Below are 20,046 nucleotides of genomic sequence, written 5' to 3'. Positions count from 1 at the left end.
ACATGGCTCTTGAACAGTCAGAAACACCCAGTATAGGCCTATAGCACGATCAGTCCATGCTCAAATGTGACACTGCCTGGCCATGCTCTTAAACAGTATATAATTTATTTTTCCTCCCCTGCTCTATTATTATCTGTTACAACAATAAACTATTGCAATTTATAAAACACTAGAGTACTGGTGTTCTTGTCACATTATCCGCTTTCCTCTATGAGTTCACACTTCCGATGCAAGACATTAAAACATTAACAAATCCACGGAACACATTTCTCCATTCTGATATTTTCTGGCATTATTCTATGGACACTCCACACTTGAAGCTCTCATTCTCATGCTAAATGATGGTGCCACATGCTGTCTGAACATAGTAAGAGTACCTCTTACCCCAGTAAAAACAATTAGGCATGTGGCCACGTGACCCGGAAGTGTCTCCGGACAGCGCTGGCCCCTGGCCTCTTAAGTGAGATGGGCGCACAACCCCAGAGTCTGTCAAGACTGGCCCGTACGGGCAGGGGTACCTTTACCTTTTTACCTATTTCTGATTCAGGAGAGAACAGAGTTAGTTAGCAATTGTTGTATGTCTTTATGTCAAGTGAGCATTATGCTATGGTCATCAAACTCTTTCTGTCTGCTGTATTTTTATTAGGAAACTTACAAGAGGGCTGCTTTAAATAGATTTCTTTTGTTTTTTTCACATCAAGTACTTAATGTCTTGAAAAACTGGCAATAGTTCATACTCCATTCACTTTTTCCAACTGGCTGCTTTTGTTGTAATAATTTTCCATGAAGCGGTTTTACGAGACTGTATGCATGATGTATCTATACATTTCAGCAATTCTCACTCTTGTTTTTGCAGTTGGTACAATCTTGCAAAAACAGCAGTGATTGAGACTTGTTGAAATGTAATTATTTACTTCTTTATTATATTCTTAACCCAAACATTCATCATATGATCCCAGGTTGGCTTACAGTTCTGTTACTTAGCAATTCCAATGGGAAAATTCATAATGCACCATATTCACAGCATTGCTAAATAAAATAACAAATGTGATAATAATATGTTGGTTGAAGTATGTGTGTATATCTGCAACTTCATGGGCAGTGCAGTTGGTATGAATCCTAAACCCCGAACCAAAGCACTTTGGAAAGACCCACGGCTTGTTCTCCATAGCTCCCCACACTGAATCAGACCCCTTCCAAAATGTGGGGTCTTAGTCAAAGAGACACAAAGACACAGACAGTTTGTGAAAACCTCCAACACCCAATATTACTTTGGTGGTTTGTTTATTTTTAAAATTCAATTTATATCCTGCCCTTGCTCTGAAAAGAGCCCAGGGCATCACATAACAATAACGTTATGTATGATTGTTGGGAGATGGGAGAAGTGCCGTTGTGAGTGATAGCTCTAGTTTCGAGCCACAGAATGACCTCAATGGGAGTTTCATTTTATTTTCATTCATTGTGCTTTTGGGAGAGATGTGGAAGGCTCTGATCAGCTGCTGTCAATTGAGAAGCAAACAAAAACAAAGCCTCTGCTTTCATTTATCATAACTCGCTAATCTCTGGACCTATCCTTATGAAGTTTTGCAGGTTTTTTGGATAGGGTTCCCCTCACCGTTTATGCTGCTTTCATACATACTAAGGTACCAAAAGTGGCTCCCCAAGTCCTGCTGTCGCTTACCAAGCAGTTTGAATCCATTTTTTATCCTTACCTGACCTCTTGTGTAATTTGTAGGCACTTATTTGATCTGCTACCTCCCACGTTGTGAAGTGTTGTGATAGCAACATTAACTGCAATTTGTCCTACCATTCTTCTTAATCAATCTAATTTACATGTTTGATTGTGACATTAGCAGCAGTTCAACTGCTTACCATTTGGCTGATTTATATGATTTGAAAACAGCTTCACACACTCAAAAAATATTATTATGATTTATTATTGTTAGCTTGAGTTCCATTATTTACTCTCATTAAATAATTATCTTGTTTTCTAATTACCCACATTTTGAAAGTTAATGTGTAAAAATATCAAATAAACCAATCAATTACTAAGCAAATTCTGGTTTCTTTTCTTCATTTCTTCTCCTGAACATATGCTGTTACCTTATAATAATAAAAAATAATAATAAATTTTATGTACATTAAATTTAAAAATTAGCAATACAAAGAGACAGTTTACTTACCAATGCAAACAACATTATGCAGTGTTCTTGCATTATGCAACCATGTCCTGGTAGAAGCTCCGTGGAACTGCATTCTATTCATTTAGTTAACAAAATGTATACACTGCTTACTAGAACAAAAGTCATCTAATGCTTTACAATGGACAGTTCAAAGTATTCATTAAAAACACAAATAAAAATAAACATTAAAAACTAGTTACACAAACATATTAAAATGGAAAAGGCAGTAATTTCAAAACACTGCTACTTACTAAAATCACATACTAAAATTATGTGCCTAGGTAGGATTGCAGTAAGGAAAAAAAAAAGTATGTAGCAGTCACCAAAAACAATAACCTGCCATATATCAGTAGACAAGGAGATCCAAAGTGTAAGTGCTGCCACACTTAAGGTTCAGTTTCTTGCGTGTGTGAAATCAACAAATTGTGGCGCTTCTAAGTGGTTGAACTGGCATGTATGGAGGTGAGGCAATCCTTCACAATCTGATCTCCAGCTACTGAGTGCTTTACTTGCTAATAATAACATCTTGAATTAGGCCCAGTAACAAATTGGCAGGCAGTGTAGATTTCTAAGCAAGGCTGCTCTATGCTGACAGGGTCTTGTTCCTGTCAACAATCATGCTGCCGCATTCTGGGATGTGGGTGGCGCTGTGGTCTAAACCACTGAGCCTCTCGGGCTTGCCGATCAGAAGGTCGGCAGTTTGAATCCCCGCAACAGGGTGAGCTCCCATTGCTCTGTCCCAGCTCCTGCCAACCTAGCAGTTCTAAAGCATGGCAATGCAAGCAGATAAATAGGTGCCGCTGTGGCGGGAAGGTAAACGGCGTTTCCGTGCGCTATGGTTTCCATCACAGTGTCCCGTTGCACCAGAAGCAGTTTAGTCATGCTGGCCACATGACCTGGAAAGCTGTCTGTGGACAAATGCCGGCTCCCTCAGCCTCAAAGCCAGATGAGCACTGCAACCCCATAGTTGTCTTTGACTGGACTTAACTGTCCAGGGGTCCTTTACCTTTACCTCTTTTTTTTTTACCTAACTAGCTTTTGGACCAAACACAAGGGGAGCCCTACTTAGAGTTCTTTGATGTAATCCTCTCTTGAAGTCACCATATTCTGTCTAAAGTTTGGTAGACTAGGTATTCCTGCTTGGCTCCCCATTTAGCTAGACTACATTTAGCTCCCCAATTAGCTGGATTATTTAGTGTTCTTATTGGTGTGGTAGATGCTCTTTCACAGACCCTTATTCCATTTGGACCTCAGTGTGGGTTGACTTTTAAAATCTCTGTTGCTGGGGGGGGGGGGGGATCTGTTATGTGAATTAGCCCAGACTGTGAGAAATACTGGCATTGTGGCCCAAGTAGCATTTTGTACTTAGGAATGGTAAGCCTACATATTATTCACTCATATTTGCAAGTCAAAGAGCTGGCTGATTATAATTTAGAAGTTGACTCTGCTGCTTAAACTTCTAAATCACCTTTTCTCTGTAGGAGCTGGATTATGAAGCCAAGGCCAGCTACACCTTGAGAATAGAAGCGGCAAATAAGCAAGTTGATCCTCGTTTTTTAAGCCTTGGGCCCTTCAGTGATATGACAACAGTGAAGATCATTGTGGAGGATGTAGATGAACCGCCTATATTTACCTCACGTTTGTACACTATGGTAGTGTCTGAAGCAGCTAAAGTAGGCACCATCATTGGAACTGTTGCAGCTCATGACCCAGATGCATCTAACAGTCCTGTGAGGTAATTTTGCATTTCATTTCCTACTTTTGCTGCTGCTTATACCTATATCAAAAAAATTTACTGTATTCCCAGATAGAAAAAACACCTTGGGTTGTATCAAACTAAGTTCTTTTCAGAGTTGTTGTTGGCTTCCAGCGTTCTCAAGAGACAATGAAGTATGCCTCCCGGGGTGGAGCCAAACCACTGGAGAATCACAGTGCCTGCTGGGGCTGCAGAGACCAGTAACTCACACTGTTTTTGCTTCATTAACAGCACTGAAATGACCTCTTCAGGGTGCAAGTCTTGGGCTGCCCAGATGACAATATTTTCTCCCTCTTGGTCTCACTGATGTGGTCCAAAGAAAAGCAGAGCAATACATTTTGCACCAGCTTGGCTGCAGTAGTCGCCAGAAAGAGGAGTACAAGATGCCATTCAACTGCCTTGGGGACTCTACTCTGGATTTGCACAGGGTTTACTCTTTAGCCCCTCTTTTCCTAAAGATGCCACGCAGTGCAGCGGATATGGAGTTTCCCTTGGGGTTTACTCCTGAAGCCTTTCTCATTAATGAATATAGTGGAAGTTTAGGATCTGAGTTTTCCTTCTCCTAGATAGGCCACCTTCTCAGGTTGATGAGTCGCATCTGCCCCTCACTTCCCTCTACAGCACATGCAGTAACTGCCTTCTTGAACATTGGGCCCAGTATTGGTCTCGTCTTCTCAATCCACCAAAGCCTGTCTTTGCATGTAGGGGAAGTCTCTAACTCACTGAAGGTTTAAGATCCATCAGCTACACTCTTCTGGTGTAGCTGCTGTCACATATTGACCCCTTCCCTGAGCCACAGGCAAGAGCTGAGTGCAACTCTCCAAAAGTGGACAGGCTACTCCAGAAGGAGCATGTCATGTCCCCAGCAGAAGTACTACCACTTCCCTCCCCAGAGTAAACCCACTGGAACTAATAGACCTAAGTTAGACATGCCCATTAATTTCAATGAGTATATTCTTAAGTACAGCTTAGTTAGATACTGCTGAGTATATTTTGTTGTCATTTGGATTGACTTGTCTTGGTATTTTCTGGGTTCAAGACAAAGCTTGGGAAAAGGAACTTTTAAGTTCACTTTGATGTGGAATAGTCTGTGCACTCCCATTATGTATGCATAGGCCGTTCATTGCTTGTGAAAGTCTTTACTCATGTGGAGTTTCACTTTGCTAAGGACCCTTGAGCAGCCAAATCAACATATCACCAATTTGTTACTACGTTGTAGCTGTAAACAGATTTAAATCCTTTGGGGCACAGCATAATACAAATATTTTAAAACATAAATATTCTTTCTACCCTGCAGTATGTGCCCATATAATTACATTTCAGTGATTTTGTTGTATCCCATGTTTAAATCGCCTTAAAATATACTCCCCACTCCCAGCACTACACATGAAATCATAACTGGATTATGTAAGGAAAATATTTTGTAGAAGACAAGAAGCCATTATTATCCACAATCCATAGCTTATGTTCCAATTAAATTAATTACGCCAAATGCTTTGCAGAACAAGTTATTTACAGAAAGGAAGCAATGTGTATTCTGGATGCATATCGGATGTGCATTTTGCAGAAATCTGTTCCCAAGCCTCTCTTTACTGGAGGTGCATTCATTTATAAAATTGTATTTTTGTAGCTATTTCCTTGCAATGTAAGTGCTGAAAATGTATTTCAGCCTACAAATATCTCTCTCTCTCTCTCTCTCTCTCTCTCTCACACACACACACACACACTGCTGTTTTTCATATATATGTATATCTCACTCTACTTTGGTCAAAAAGGGAGCTCTTCAAAATAACTTAATGTGATTCAAAAGTACTGTGAATTTTCATAGAATGTTTATCAAATACTTGTGTAAAAGAGCAAATACAATTGTATTTGGGGCTGTCTGTTTATAGGGCAGCAGTGCTAACCATGCAGTGTGCTATTGAAGCTAGACTGAAATCCTGTTTAGGTGCCGGGGCTCCCCTTGAAAAATATATGATGAAATAAGAAGAGATCACCTTTTAACACATGAAGTGTGTCCTTTTGTCATCTGGGACTGGGGGAAAGGATGAAAGTTCCAGAGGATTCACAGCTACCAAACTCAAAATGATATGAAGTGCAAGGCCTTTTTATAGCCTTTTTATATGCCTGCCTGCCTTTGTTTAGTCCTGATTAGAATTTCTCCCAAGCTTGGCAGCTTGAAAGAAAGAGAAAATGGGGCAGTACATCTGATAAAACATATTGTTGTCACTATTTGTTTTAGACATCTTACACTTATTCATTATTTTAGTATATAAGGCCGTACTTCTATACAGGTTCCCTAAATTACTCTGTCATAAAGGTTTTTATTGCAGTCTTCCTCATTTTGTTGTCTGCTTGAGAAAATTGAACTACAGCTTTTAAAGTGACTGGCTCCATCACTTAAAAAGCAGATTGAGCCTGTCTAGGAAAAGTGATTTCAAACACCTGTATAGTCAGAGACTCATCGAACAGCCTTGGGAACATTACTATCTCTCTCTCAGCCTTAGCACAGGAATTATAGTAATCTACTTCAGTTTAAGGAAACACCCAGGGTTGTATCCAGTGCTCCATGTGCATTTTTCCACTGGTGCAACTAGACTTCCTTGTCCCTCAGCCTCCAGGGCTGTTTTGATGCTATTCAGGGGGCTAGAGGGGAAAATGGGAGGAACAGGAAACTCTTCTGCTGGTGGTAGCATCTAGTGAACAGAACCACTCAAAAGTGTGATCCCAAAAGCAAAATTTAGCTTGGATACAGTTTGTTTTATAGGTCTCCCCAAATCATTGGAGCAGGGGTTGAGGGATGTACAGGGGGCTGCAGTGGGAAAGGAAGGGAAGAGAGAAAAATGTTGTGCAAGCTGCCTACACTCATGCTGCTTGAATACAACCCAATGTTATTAGAAGTCTTTAATCAGCTGGATTTTTCTCAAGGAAATATTTCATGCAAACTAATGTTCTCGGAACCGGCTTTTGACTAGCTATGCTGAACAGTGTCAGGGTTAATAGCTAGGAAGCTTGGGAGCTGTCCAGAGATTAAATTCCATCTGCCCAGGCCTGCCAAGAGTGGCTACATTGCAAAGGTGACAGGCGATGTCTCTGGGGGAAGGATGCCAACCATGAAGCTGTTCAAGAGCTGTGCATTGCAGACCAAATACAGCAGTTCAAGCATGAGGGGAAAACAAAAGCAGGGAGTTACTAAAATGAAAGCCAAATGAGCATGTCATCAGTGCAGAAACATTCCTAAAGGGTAGGCAATAAAAATAATTGATGCTCTTTGGGTTCATTAAACTGGACCAATTTAGTTAGAGTCACACAAGGGGTCAGATTTTCAAATTTCATCTGCAAGGGTCCTCCAAACCCCCCAATTTTTTTTCCAGGGGTTGCAGAGAGAAGGGGTGGCAGAAAACTCCATTCTGTGATTGTGAATTATGTTCCATTCATGGAAGATACATTAGGATGCAGGCCATTGCCTTCAGTAACTAAAATGCAATGATATTGTTATTTTTGTAATATGCAGTTATAGTTTAAAATGTAATTGCTCACTCAGTGAAATCAACAAAAATATTTTGATTGGTTAACAACCCTGCAAATAATTCGTGTCACTCGTGTCACTTTCACAAAATTCTAAATGTTCCCACTGGCTCAAAATGGTGGGTGACCCCTGTTGTATATTTGCAAAGCCTTTTTGAGCAATGTGATGGAAAATCCCACCTTTTCTGTTCTATGAAAGCGCTGTTGATTCAGGAAACCATTGTAGTGGATTACTGCACTAAGAAACAGGATGAAGGCTTGCCATCTGGGAATAATACTGTGAAGTACAAATGTGCAAACTGTCTCATCTTTACAATCAAAATCATCACTGTTTGAGCTATCCATCCTTTTGGTTAAAAGTGAACGAAGACACACACACACACACACACACACAAAGAGAGGGTTTTTTATTGTTGTCAAAGTACTTCCAAGGAAAGTGGAAGCATTTCATGTGAAGAGAACATAATTTGCAACAGCTTGTCCTTGCCTTTTTTCAAGCAGTGGTATTTGCATCCTTAAGCACACTCCCACAGCATTGTACCTAGTGCTGTCAGTAGTTGCTATGGAAGATCTGAACTTTTGCTTTACCTTGATTGGCCAAAGAGGTGAAAATCCTGACCTGCTTATTTCTTTCCAATCAAGCTTTGGAATGCTGTGTGGCTTTTTCAGCTCCCTTCTTCTCCAGTGTACATTAATTGACTAAAGTACTCGTATGTGTGTTTTTCAGAGTCTTTTTGCTGGGAACCCTTCTGCAGGTATCTTAAAGTAAAATGTGGATGCTACTCTATTTTGATTTGCTTATGAAGAATCCTAGTTAAATAGTTTCCAGTGCTACTTACACCAGGGCAGGAAAACCTGCCACACACCAGATATTATTGGACTTCAGTTTTGGTCAGCCTCAATTAGCATGATCAATGAATGGTCATGGATTAGTAGTAGAATAAATGTGGAGGGCCACAGGTTCCCTATCCCTGATTTACATCCACATCACAACTACACTTTCCTTTATGTGCATTAATTTGCTTCTCTTCGCCTCCTGCATCATGTAGAGAGATTAATGTGATTGAGAACTCCCTTTCAATGGAAGGTGATCCTTTTGGATGGATGAGTCACTGCCCCACCAACCTCAATCTACCCTCAGCCAACCCTCACTTGCCGACCTTCTGACTTAAAACTGCCTGTTAGCTTTCTCCTCTTAATGTCTCAGTGTTGTCCCCTTTAGAATTCAGCCGGGAGGACGATAGGGGGCAAAACAAGAATCACTTGCTCCAGCTCTGGCTCTCATTGTCTCTGGCTCCTCCTAATGTTCAGTTCTCTGACTTCTACCCTACCAGTCCCAATGGGCATCATCAGCAAGGCAATAAAAAACAAACAAACAAACTTATTTCATGGCAAGCAGGTGACTTCAGGCTGACATATATTCACTGTCAATCAGCATTCCAGTTAAACACAATCTGGCCTTCTGGTATATTGTGTTATATCAAAGGTGTGTTTCTAATGGATCTAAAAGTACATAGCCAATTTCCAAGAGGATAATTAAACAGTCGACAATGGGAATTTTCTCCCTTTCTCATGGCTTATTTTCTGTCTGAGCTTTTCTCCTCCTTGAAAACAGCTTGGGGGATCAGGCAAGGCGAGCTTAAGCCAAGGTTGCTCAGTGACAGGAGTCTGTGTTTGTATGATGACAATAAGGCCCCAGGAGCAAATGTAGTAATACGTAATCCCTGACCTACTCTACAGTTTTCTTATTCACCCCATGGGCTTTTCTGCCTGTGACAAAAAGTTCAGTGTCTCGCAGTGGAAGCTCTGCTGGGAACCACAGGGAATTGATACAGCCAGGTGGCACAGTTCCAAATCTATTCCACATTAGGTTGGGTTCAGAAGTAGAGTCTTCCAAAAATAAATGAGTGGTCGACCTAAGAGCAAAAGAGCAGAAATGGAAAGGAAATACCTGTGACCTCAGTTAGGAAGGTATCATGAAATGCAGGAACTGAGCCATCTTTCCTCGACACAGTGAATTTTGCAGAATCAGATGGCTCTGTGTAACAAACTCTCTGTGTGCTGTAAGGGCTGTAAGACAGCTGACAACAAAGGAGAAAAGAATCTTGATGAAAAGCTCTTTGAGCTTAATGTGAAATAAATGAAACTTAACACGCACACACATTGCAATTATACATACATCAAAAGTTTTCTTTCATCTTTCATCCAGGTACTCCATAGATCGAAACACAGACCTGGAGAGATATTTTAATATTGATGCCAACAGTGGGGTGATTACCACTGCGAAGCCGTTGGATAGAGAAACAAACGCTGTTCATAACATCACTGTCTTGGCTATGGAGAGTCGTAAGTTCCCACTGCAAAGCCATTTTTTAAGCCTTTAAAAGTGTTGGTGAAATGAATCAAGTTGTTCACGAAGAACCTTAAGTGTTGGAAGAGATGCTTTAAGCCATAAACAGTTAACTGTAATTAGTTAAAAGTTAATGCTATTTCATGACAATTCTCTAAGGTTTTTAGGCAGTATCATGTATCATAGAATCCTGATCTTAGAACTATAATGTCTCAAAGAGGGCAGAAACACCCTTAATGTATTTATATATTATTGTTTAATCTTCCATGGGCATCTCCTTGGATTAAAAGAGAGAGGATAGAAATTAAAGAGTTAAATAAATATATGGGGCAGGATTCACCTAGGATTCACCCAGCAGCAGAAGCCCTGTTCAAGGATTTATGCATGCAAAATGGGGTTTTGCCCTATCTCTTTCCACTGCCCCCCTCCAAATTGTCTTGAGGGATCTGATGAACCCCCAAAATGGGGGGGGGGGAGAGGGATTGTTCCCTCTGGCAACCTGAAGTGTACATGCAAATAGAATGAATGGAAGCATGTGGCTTTGAATTTTACCCATAATGTTAGAATTGACAGTATATGCAGAAGTAGTCAACAAGGTGCCCACCAGAAGTTTGGAATGCAACTCCCATCAACATGGACCAGGGGTGGGAAATATTTAACATATGGCCTAAACTGAGGAACAAATTTGGCCCATGAGGTTACTTCTCAAAAACCACTTCCACCTTACAATCTGCTGATGTCACTCTGATGGGGGATGGGTGGGTCAGGGTTCAATCCTGCACTGGCTGCTTACACCTGTTTCTAGCAGGAGACTTAGGGCACACACAGCAGAAAGTAACCCCTGCTCATCAGTTCATGAGTGATGGTTAATTCCTACTGAGTTTAGCTGTAAGTGTCTATTCCCCTGCTAGGAACAGGTGCATGGAGCCAAAGCACAGCATAAGTCTGTTTGAAAACCCTTTTGCAAACAGTTCCACCATGCATTTTTAAGCTCCACTTTTCATGGGTTTTCAAACCCTCTGAAGTCCTGACAACCAGGGCTTCAAAGCAAACTATCACCTGGCATCATATTTATGCCATGTGATTTACAAGTGGGCTGGCTTGCATGTCTGTCAGATTTGGCCAACAGGATTGGAGAGATAACCATCCAGCCCTTTGGCCAATAAAGTTTTCCCCAGCTGTAATCCAACAACATCTGAATGGCACAATGTTGTATACCAATTATACAGTATAACAACTTGCAACTGTAGAATTACAGTTTACTTACATTTGTATAACAAGGGTTCATTAATACTGCTAGATTAAGACCCATCATTTGTCATAGATGCATCCATGGTTATACAGGGAAAATAATTACAATTCTCTTAACTGCTGGCAAAAGAAAGGAAATGGAAGGAGCTGGAGAAATTACCCTTCTTTATTCCCTTCCCTGCACCTTTTTCTCATACATGCAATGTAGGCCATTAGGAGAAATAGGACAATGTACTTGAAGAACCATTGGCCTGATCAAGCATGGCAGCTCTTTTCTTCTTTTCAGTTTTGGTTCACTCTTAGTGACAAAAATCCCACTGACAACTTAATTTTGTGGTTCCAGAAATATGGAACATATTTCATAGTTTCAGAATTGGTTCATTATGAATAATAACAACTGGTTCTTGTCCTTTGAAACAGAAAACCCTTCACAAATTGGGAGGGGATATGTGGCCATCACTATTCTTGACATCAACGACAATGCTCCTGAGTTTGCAATGGATTATGAAACTACTGTCTGTGAAAATGCAGAACCTGGCCAGGTGTGGATTTATATTCCTAACAGCTTGATGATATTTGCTGCACAGCAGTAATTTGATTTGCATTGATGCCTCTTTTAAGATAAAATATAATCAGTTTATTGCAGTAAAAATGACATGTTGATTTGAAGCTAAAATAAACATTAACTAGATATGAAACCATCATCCACGAGTCTGTGAGAAAACTGCACAGGGAAATCTACACTGCATATGATTTTGATCATCCTCTACACTTCCTAATCCATGAAAATAGCAAATTTCCATTCTTCCAGTTAATTTCACTAAAATAGACCTTTTTTAGAGTAAAACTACACTGAGTACCAGCTAGATGCTTTTATGCTCAGATTCCATAAATGGCCTTCTTTCTCATGTGTCCTCAACTGTTGAATAATGAATCTCTCATAATTCCTTGAAATCCTGGAACATATTAATTCTTTAAGAATTGCTACTGTGTCACATCCTACCAACGTTCTCAATTCAGCTTGAATTTTTAAAAAAATATTATCAGCAGAGGCGTTACCCAATTAAATTGTTCCACCAACACAAGGTTTTTTAGATAAGCAATGAACTTCCCTGCCCTTTCCTTATGCAACTCCTAAATATGTTCTGGCAGTTCTCACAACCTTCTGGATTCAGATTTACATGGCATTCAAGAAGAGTATAGGGAGGATGGGGAGGTTTTATTGTGCAACTAAAACTCCTTGTTCTAGCGGAACTATTTAGTTGGATATTTCCCCAGGTTTTTATCTGCACGGACACCATTTAAATGACAATGGCTTCCTGTGCCCCCATGCAACATTTTCCCCCATTTAACTCTTTCAGCATCCCTTGTAATCGCACACACAAAATTAACAGGGGTGCTATCAAAACAGAAACTCTAAAGCAAATTCTAATGAATGCCTGAATTTTGATGAGTACCTGAATGTAGCAAAAACGGACTGTGGGTCACACCACTATATAAAATTTCCTCTCCCTTCTTAGAGCTCTGAGAAGTTGCCTTTTATTGAATGCAGACTAAAATATTGCCTTGTATTTAATGCAAACTAAAATCTAACCTGAAGGCAAATCACTTTTCTCTCTAGGCAATTCAAAGAATCAGTGCCATTGACAAAGATGATCCACCTAGTGGTCATCAGTTTTCCTTCAGTTTGGCAGGGGAGGCTGCAAATAACCACAACTTTACATTACAAGATAATAAAGGTAAGGTACTGGCTGTGATTGTCAATGTCAACCCAAGGGCATTGTGAGCGTTGACACACCAACACTCTTATTTCTTCAGACAGGCAATACCGACTGTCATCTGGAGTAACTTCACTGTCAGGAAGAACATTAATTAAGAGCAATCAGACCCCAAAGTAATTTTTATCCATAGATTATCTGTCAGGAGAAAGAAGCTGCTGCTTAAATCATTTTAAGCCATGAGCCAAACAGATGGGCTTCAGATCCATTCTTAAACAGACTCTTTTTCACTTTTTGTTTTTATAGGTCTTTATCTAAATTAGATTATACCTCAGGGCAGCAGCTGAAAAATTTCCTGGATCTCATGTTTGATTAAAAAAATATAGAAATGAGCCCTTAAACACATGGCAAATTGGCCACCTCTTTGAGAAAACAACTTTTTCATCCATATCTTCTGCTGCTAAAAATACTTTTTGGAAACACAAGCTAAAGGTTCCATGTTTCTAGGCTGTTAGTATGATTTAGCTCTCCTACGTGGAACAACATTTTGCTAAAGGGTAGAGATCCTTGCAAAGTTGGAAAGAACTATTCTTTATTTATTTATTTATTGTATATTTCATTTGCCCTTAAAGGTGGATGTTGGAAAGAATTCTAGATGAAGTCCTTCAGCTCCCCATCTCAAACATGAAAAATAAATGCAGCAGATCCTCCACAACAGAAAGCCATTACCCTTTTCTGAAGGGTAACCTTAACTGGTGTGAGGACTGGTAGCGGACATTTCAAAGGAGGAAATCTGTGTCACGTATAATGGTTCAATCAATGCCACTGCAATTTGCAAGTTCCCATTTACAAGTTCTAGAATCTTCTGCATTCCAAAATAAGCATGTAGAAGTTAGGAACTTTTCATTGTTTTGTTGCTGTTTGCTGATGACTAGTTTTATTTTTGGGAAATGCTCCCCTCTGTTTCAAGTTTTACAGTTTGTATTAAAAAATACAAATATGCCAATTATGATTTCTCACCGTATTCACAAGTGATGTTTAAGCTTGCACCTCCTCCAGAGAGAAAAGCATATATTGGTTCTGAAATATTAGAACTGGCAGGAAATTTTTAAAGTCAGTTGTCACCTTTTTGTATATTTTTAGTATATACACTGAAATCTTTGTTATTCATATATTCAAAGATCTTAGGTGTGATCCATTAGCAAAAAGTAAATTATTTGTTGTATCTGTTCATCCGTGAACATCTGAAAAACAACTGGAAATCAGTTGTGACAGCAATTTGTGTTGATTCACATGGTACCTCTGAGAGGAATTTCAAGAGCTGCTAATTTTATTAGGTCTCAAATGCACATCCTTTTAATATACATAGCAAAAGGCAAATATACATGAATTATCTTCAGAATGTGTCATTTATAATGCATTTTTGCTCACTTTACTCCTTGAAAGATGTTAACAGAGATGCATTCGTTGAGGATGTTCTCTTGACTACATAGATTTGCCCCCTAAGTTTCAGTCTGGACTTCCTTAGTTCCAAGGTTATGTTTTTTTAACAAAGCCATCTGAATTATTATAATAAACAACCCCATTTTAAGAAACAATCCAATGTTTTAAACCATGAGCCACCAAAAGAAAAATACTTTTCTCATCTTCTCCAGCTGATGTGTTGTACACTCAGCTATGTTAGTGTCCTCATGTATGACGCTGATGATATAATTATGGATAATAGTAAGAAGCCTACAGAAAGGGCTATAACTCAGAGCACATACTTCACATCAATCAATTTGGCCTTTCCAGGTCAGTGTAGACAAGATTGAGGTAGACCATCTTATAGACCATTCTGTCTTCTTAAGAGCCTTATTTTCCCCTAATTGGTTAGAGAAAATAGAAAGATCTGCTTCACAAAGTTACGCGCTAAGGGTGTGTGTGTGTTTTTCTTTAAGTGCCAACAGATAAGAAACACGGGACCAAACAAAGTTCATTAGAACTTAGCCATTACTTGCAAGCACAAGTGAGCTGTCGTTTGCACACACACTTAAGTGCCAGTGTAGATCATGTCTCTCTCTCTGTGTGTGTGTATACAATATTTATTTTGTGCTCATGGGTACACAGTTGTATACATATTCTTCCTTGTGCAATTTACTTTGTACCATTCATGCACATTAGATTTCCATCCATTTTAAACCATGAAGTGCTGTACTTTTTAGAGAAACAATTAATTTAAAGCACCTTTAAGAGACCTTTACATTCCTTGACATTAGAATCTTGATATCGTTTTCTGAGAATTTGCACATTTTTGTTTAGATTAGCAGTGGCTTTATTCAAATTCTTAACTGAATGACAAATCCTTTTCTCAGGGTTTGATGAACACATCCCTTCCTACACACACACACACACACACACACACACACACACACACACCAAAACCCTCTACAAAGATAGAGTGGCTAGAGATACTCATGGAAGGCCAAGTGATGTAGTCCTCTTTTTCAAAAAAATAAATAATTGGAAAAAATTGAGTGAAATTTAACATATGAAATGAAGCACTCATGATAAATTTTCCTTTATGGGCTTAGTGGATCAGAACATGTCTCCCTGCTGTTCTCCACATGCACATGGATCCTAGACCAGGATAAGCCAATGATGGTAGACATGAGAACATGAACTTTTAACCTTTCTGTTGTCTTTTCTTGATCCCCTCTATTAAGATTGCACCTTGCATTTACAAAGCCTATCATCAGGCAATGTGGAAGACTTGCCGCAGCTTGACTAGGGAATTAGGCAAGGAGACATGGAACTGCATTAAACAAGGGATACCTATGAAGGGATAACTATGAAGGACCCAAGGTGGGCTAACCTTCAGCCCTTCCCAGGGCTTGTTCTTTGCAGTTTCAGGTTGTAAAGACTGCAAGCTTGTTGCTATTGGTAAGGGTAAAACAAAGGGCATAATAAATTGATATGTATTTTAAAAAGGCAGAGAATATTTCTTGAAGAAATCCTGTCAGTTTCACTCTTTGTCTTTGCCTCGGTCCAGATAACACGGCATCTATTCTAACCAGAAGAAATGGATTCCGGAGGCAGGAGCAGTCAGTTTACTATTTGCCAGTATTTATTGTGGACAGTGGCTCTCCTTCACTGAGCAGCACCAATACACTCACTATCCGGGTGTGTGACTGTGACGCAGATGGCATTGCCCAAACATGCAATGCAGAGGCCTACATCTTGCCAGCAGGACTTAGCACCGGGGCACTCATAGCGATACTGGCTTGTGTTCTGACATTGCTAGGTATGTCTTTGAGGTTTGTTCCCTGGAGAGGGACAGTTTTCCTTCAGAACAAATGCAATTCCTTTACTTATATGTGTTTGCAATTGCTTGGGCGGGGATCAAATAAAATGTGTTTATTTATTATGATATTTGTATACTGCCTGTAATGTGGCCATCTCGAGGTTGTGTACAATAGATCATGAAATAGAATACAGAAACCAAAATGCAAATAAACTCACTAAATACAAGAAGTAACAATCAAGAGTTAGAAAAGGAAACGGAAACCTTAAAGGTTCTACAGTGGGAGGCAGTGGATCAGGCCAATTCCCATCTAGACCAGCATCCTGTTCTCACTGTTCAACCAGATACAGCAGTACCTTGGTTGGCGAACTTAATCTGTTCCAGGAGTCTGTTCGAAAACCAAGGCATGGCTTACGATTGGCTGTAGGAGCTTTCTGCACTCAATCGGAAGATGTGGAAGCCGCATCGGACGTTTGGCTTCTGAAAAACGTTCACAAACTGGAACACTCACTTATGGGTTTGCAGCATTCGGGAGTCAAAAAGTCTGAGTACCAAGGCATTCAACAACCAAGGTATGACTGTCCCTGTGGGAAACTTGCAGGCAGAACCTGAGTGCAAGAGGACTTTTACCTCCTGCAGTTTCCAGCAACTGATATTCAGATATATAGCCATCATGACATCAGTAGCTAGCATGAACAGAAATGTTTTCAGAATGTGTTGAAATTTTGCTAATATTGACATGTGACTTATTTCTGGGGGGAAACCCTTCTAGAGAGTGAGTGCCACCACAGATAAGGCCTTTGGGGCTTCTCATATCTAGGTACTGACCAACCAAGACTTACTTAATTTCAGTAGATGAAACTGCATCACACATCTTCAATTCTCTAAAGTAATTAGTTTCTGCCATGTCAGCCACACTTAAGACACATTTGTTTAGTCCGACACAAGATGTACAGCATGAGTAGGCAAACTAAGGCCCAGGGGCCAGATTCAGCCCAATTGCCTTCTAAATCCGGCCCGCAGATGGTCGAAGAACCAGCGTGTTTTTACATGAGTAGAATGTGTGCTTTTATTTAAAATGCATCTTTGGGTTATTTGTGGGCATAGGAATTCGTTCTCCCCCCCCAAAAAAAAAATATAGTCCGGCTCCCCACAAGGTCTGAGGGACAGTGGACTGGCCCCCTGTTGAAAATGTTTGTTGACCCCTGATAAGAACTGCAGCCTTAAAGCCTAACCCGCAACCTTAGGCTTATATATACCAAATCTTATACAGTGGTACCTCTAGTTACAAACTTACGGTAATTCGTTCCAGAGGTCCATTATTAACCTGAAACTGTTCTTCACTAGAGGCGTGCTTTCACTAATGGGGCCTCTTGCTGCTGCTGCGCCGCCGGCACACGTTTTCCGTTCTCATCCTGGGGCAAAGTTCGCAACTCAAGGTAACTCTTCCAGGTTAGAGGAATTTGTAACCTGTGGCGTTTGTAACCTGAGGCATTTGTAACTCGAGGTACCATTGTATATAGATTTGGGAACACTGAAAGTAGCGTTACTTCTACCTTTCCTGAAGGTGTTCAGTCTCTTGATTATGCATTTGCAGCCTGGAATCTGTGATGGTTACAGACTGGTTATCTGGAATAAGCTCAGAGGCACAGATACATTTATACAATCTGTGTTCTATTCTCACAATCACCTCAGATTAGAAGCACCAATTCACAAGTAAAAAATGGCACTGGAGATTGGGGGGGGGGAAGCACCTTTTCTAAAGCCTAATCTATAAAAAGCTCTGAACTGCGATAGCATTTTTTTAAATCATTGCTTGGCACCTTACTTGCATGCATATGGCAGTTAGGACTTGGCACAGTCCTGGCACCTTCTAGGCAAATAATGATCATGCAAGAACTGCCAGAACTTCACATTTCTCTGAAGCAGGTTTTTCATCATTATTACCATGTGTATAGATCATTGTCTGTAGTAGACACACACTGGTTCACACTTCACATTAATGCACAGTAAAAAAAATTCCTATGCTTTCATGTGAATGAGCAATGTATGGTTGCCTGCTGCTGAAATCACAGTTACTTCACTCTTTCCTGACTACTTTGTCTGGCTTGTACAAACTGAGTTCATGGTTTGTTTTGGGAAAACAAACCACAAACACTAAGCAATTTTTGGCTTCTTGTGGTTTGTGTGGAGAGAAACCCTGGTTTTGGACAACTCAACACGCCAGATCATGGCTTGTTTCCTGGCAGCAGTGGAAGAGCAAAGCACCAGCAATTACCAGCATGCTTTTCATTCATATTAAACCATAGTTTAAGTATGGTTCAATGGGATGTGCAAACCAGGCCACTTTATAAGTGAGCTACATTTGCAAGCAACTTTTTTTAAAAGCTAGAATTGTTCCTGTTTTTGTAAAGGAGATGATTTATATCCTCTGTCAAGTAGGTGCATTTATTTTAACTTTTAAAGTTCAGATATACATAGCTCAAGTCAAGCTATGATAAGGAGTGTAGCAAACAGTGCTGGGAGCAGTGAGGTCTCTTTAATCAGGCACAACTTACACATGGGAAATGCAGGCAGAAAACTGGATTAATGAACAATAATGGACATAGTCTAGTAGTCATAGGCTTATAATGCCCAAGCCTTCACATGTCTGCTCAAAAGTAAGATTCATTGGATTAAATGTAGCTTACCCCAGATAAGTGAGTACAGTGGACACTTGGGTTGCGAATGTGATCCATGCGGGAAGCACGTTTGCAACCCGCAGCACTGCATCTGCACACGCACGGGTCGCGATTCGGCGCTTCTGCACATGCACAAGCCCCGAAACCTGGAAGTAACCCATTCCGGTACTTCCGGGTTCGGCGCAATGCGCAACCCGAAATCGCACAACCAGAAGCATCCGTAACCCGAGGTATGACTGTATAGGAATACAGCCGAACATAAACTTATTACCACTTGTGTATGTGTCCAAAACCCCTTAATAAATATAGCTGGCAAATGTTAGATTATTGAGTATATAACTGAAGCATCAACATGTATTTCCATTTGCCCCAAAATATTAATGAGTATGAAAATACCATAGAGCATATGAAACAGATACAATATACTGCACTTGGTTCCCTACTAGGTTCAAATTCTGTCACATAGACATTTCTCAATAGATGGTAAAGTTTTAAGAAACATAAATGAACAGAACTCCAATTAAATATCAAGGCATGTCAAAATTACAATATTCGCTACTGTATTCTTTTTAAGTTTTACCTACTCACCTGAAATATTATGCTGTTTGAAAAAACAATGTTACATAGTAAAAATTTTGACATACACATGTTTCTTTCATGTAACATTGTTTTTTTCAAACAGCATAATATTTCAGGTGAATAGGTAAAACTTAAAAAGAATACAGTAGCGAATATTGTAATTTTGACATGCCTTGATATTTAATTGGAGTTCTGTTCATTTATGTTTCTTAAAACTTTACCATCTATTGAGAAATGTCTATGTGACAGAATTTGAACCTAGTAGGGAACCAAGTGCAGTAACTGCTAGTGCAAAATACCGATCCATCCATCATTTTGCATTTGGCTGTGCTTGTCAGAATTGACACATTCTTCATCTATGGATTCTGGTTTCCAACCTAGGCCTCCTGTGGTTCAGGTGTCTTAGGAACAGACAGGTAGAGTTTTCCAGCAAAAGTATGAGATTCAAAGACGACAGTGTTTTATTCAGGAAGTGACATTGCCCATGACAAGAAATGACATGTGAAGACTAAGCTCTCCAGACAACCTTTCAGACTGTTAAAACTGCAAAAACAGCTTCCATAGTTTACATGCAATGCTCTCCATATGCCAAGTGTCACAGAAAAGAGCATTTCAAGCCAAACTGAACTTTGCTCGGAATTACTGGGAGTTTTAAATCAACTCGGCAGAATACAAATTGTTAGATGAAGAACAAACTTTATGCCACAAATATTTCTG

General features: G+C 39.9%; 1 protein-coding gene across 4 annotated transcripts in view; it reads left to right on the top strand.

Moving 5' to 3' along the window:
* CDH7 (cadherin 7) overlaps positions 1-20,046 on the top strand; it is a 118,539-nt gene that overhangs the window by 89,025 nt on the left and 9,468 nt on the right. For all 4 annotated transcript variants that reach the window (XM_079982928.1, XM_079982929.1, XM_079982931.1 and 1 more), the window contains exons 7-11: positions 3,665-3,918; positions 9,677-9,813; positions 11,489-11,610; positions 12,690-12,807; positions 15,818-16,069. In XM_079982928.1, the coding sequence (XP_079839054.1) occupies positions 3,665-3,918; positions 9,677-9,813; positions 11,489-11,610; positions 12,690-12,807; positions 15,818-16,069 (883 nt within the window). The remainder of the gene's footprint in view (positions 1-3,664; positions 3,919-9,676; positions 9,814-11,488; positions 11,611-12,689; positions 12,808-15,817; positions 16,070-20,046) is intronic.

The sequence above is a fragment of the Podarcis cretensis genome (genome assembly GCF_951804945.1).
Source record: "Podarcis cretensis genome assembly, chromosome: 7".
NCBI classification, from domain to species: domain Eukaryota; kingdom Metazoa; phylum Chordata; class Lepidosauria; order Squamata; family Lacertidae; genus Podarcis; species Podarcis cretensis.
This window is presented reverse-complemented; position numbering and strand designations above follow the sequence as displayed.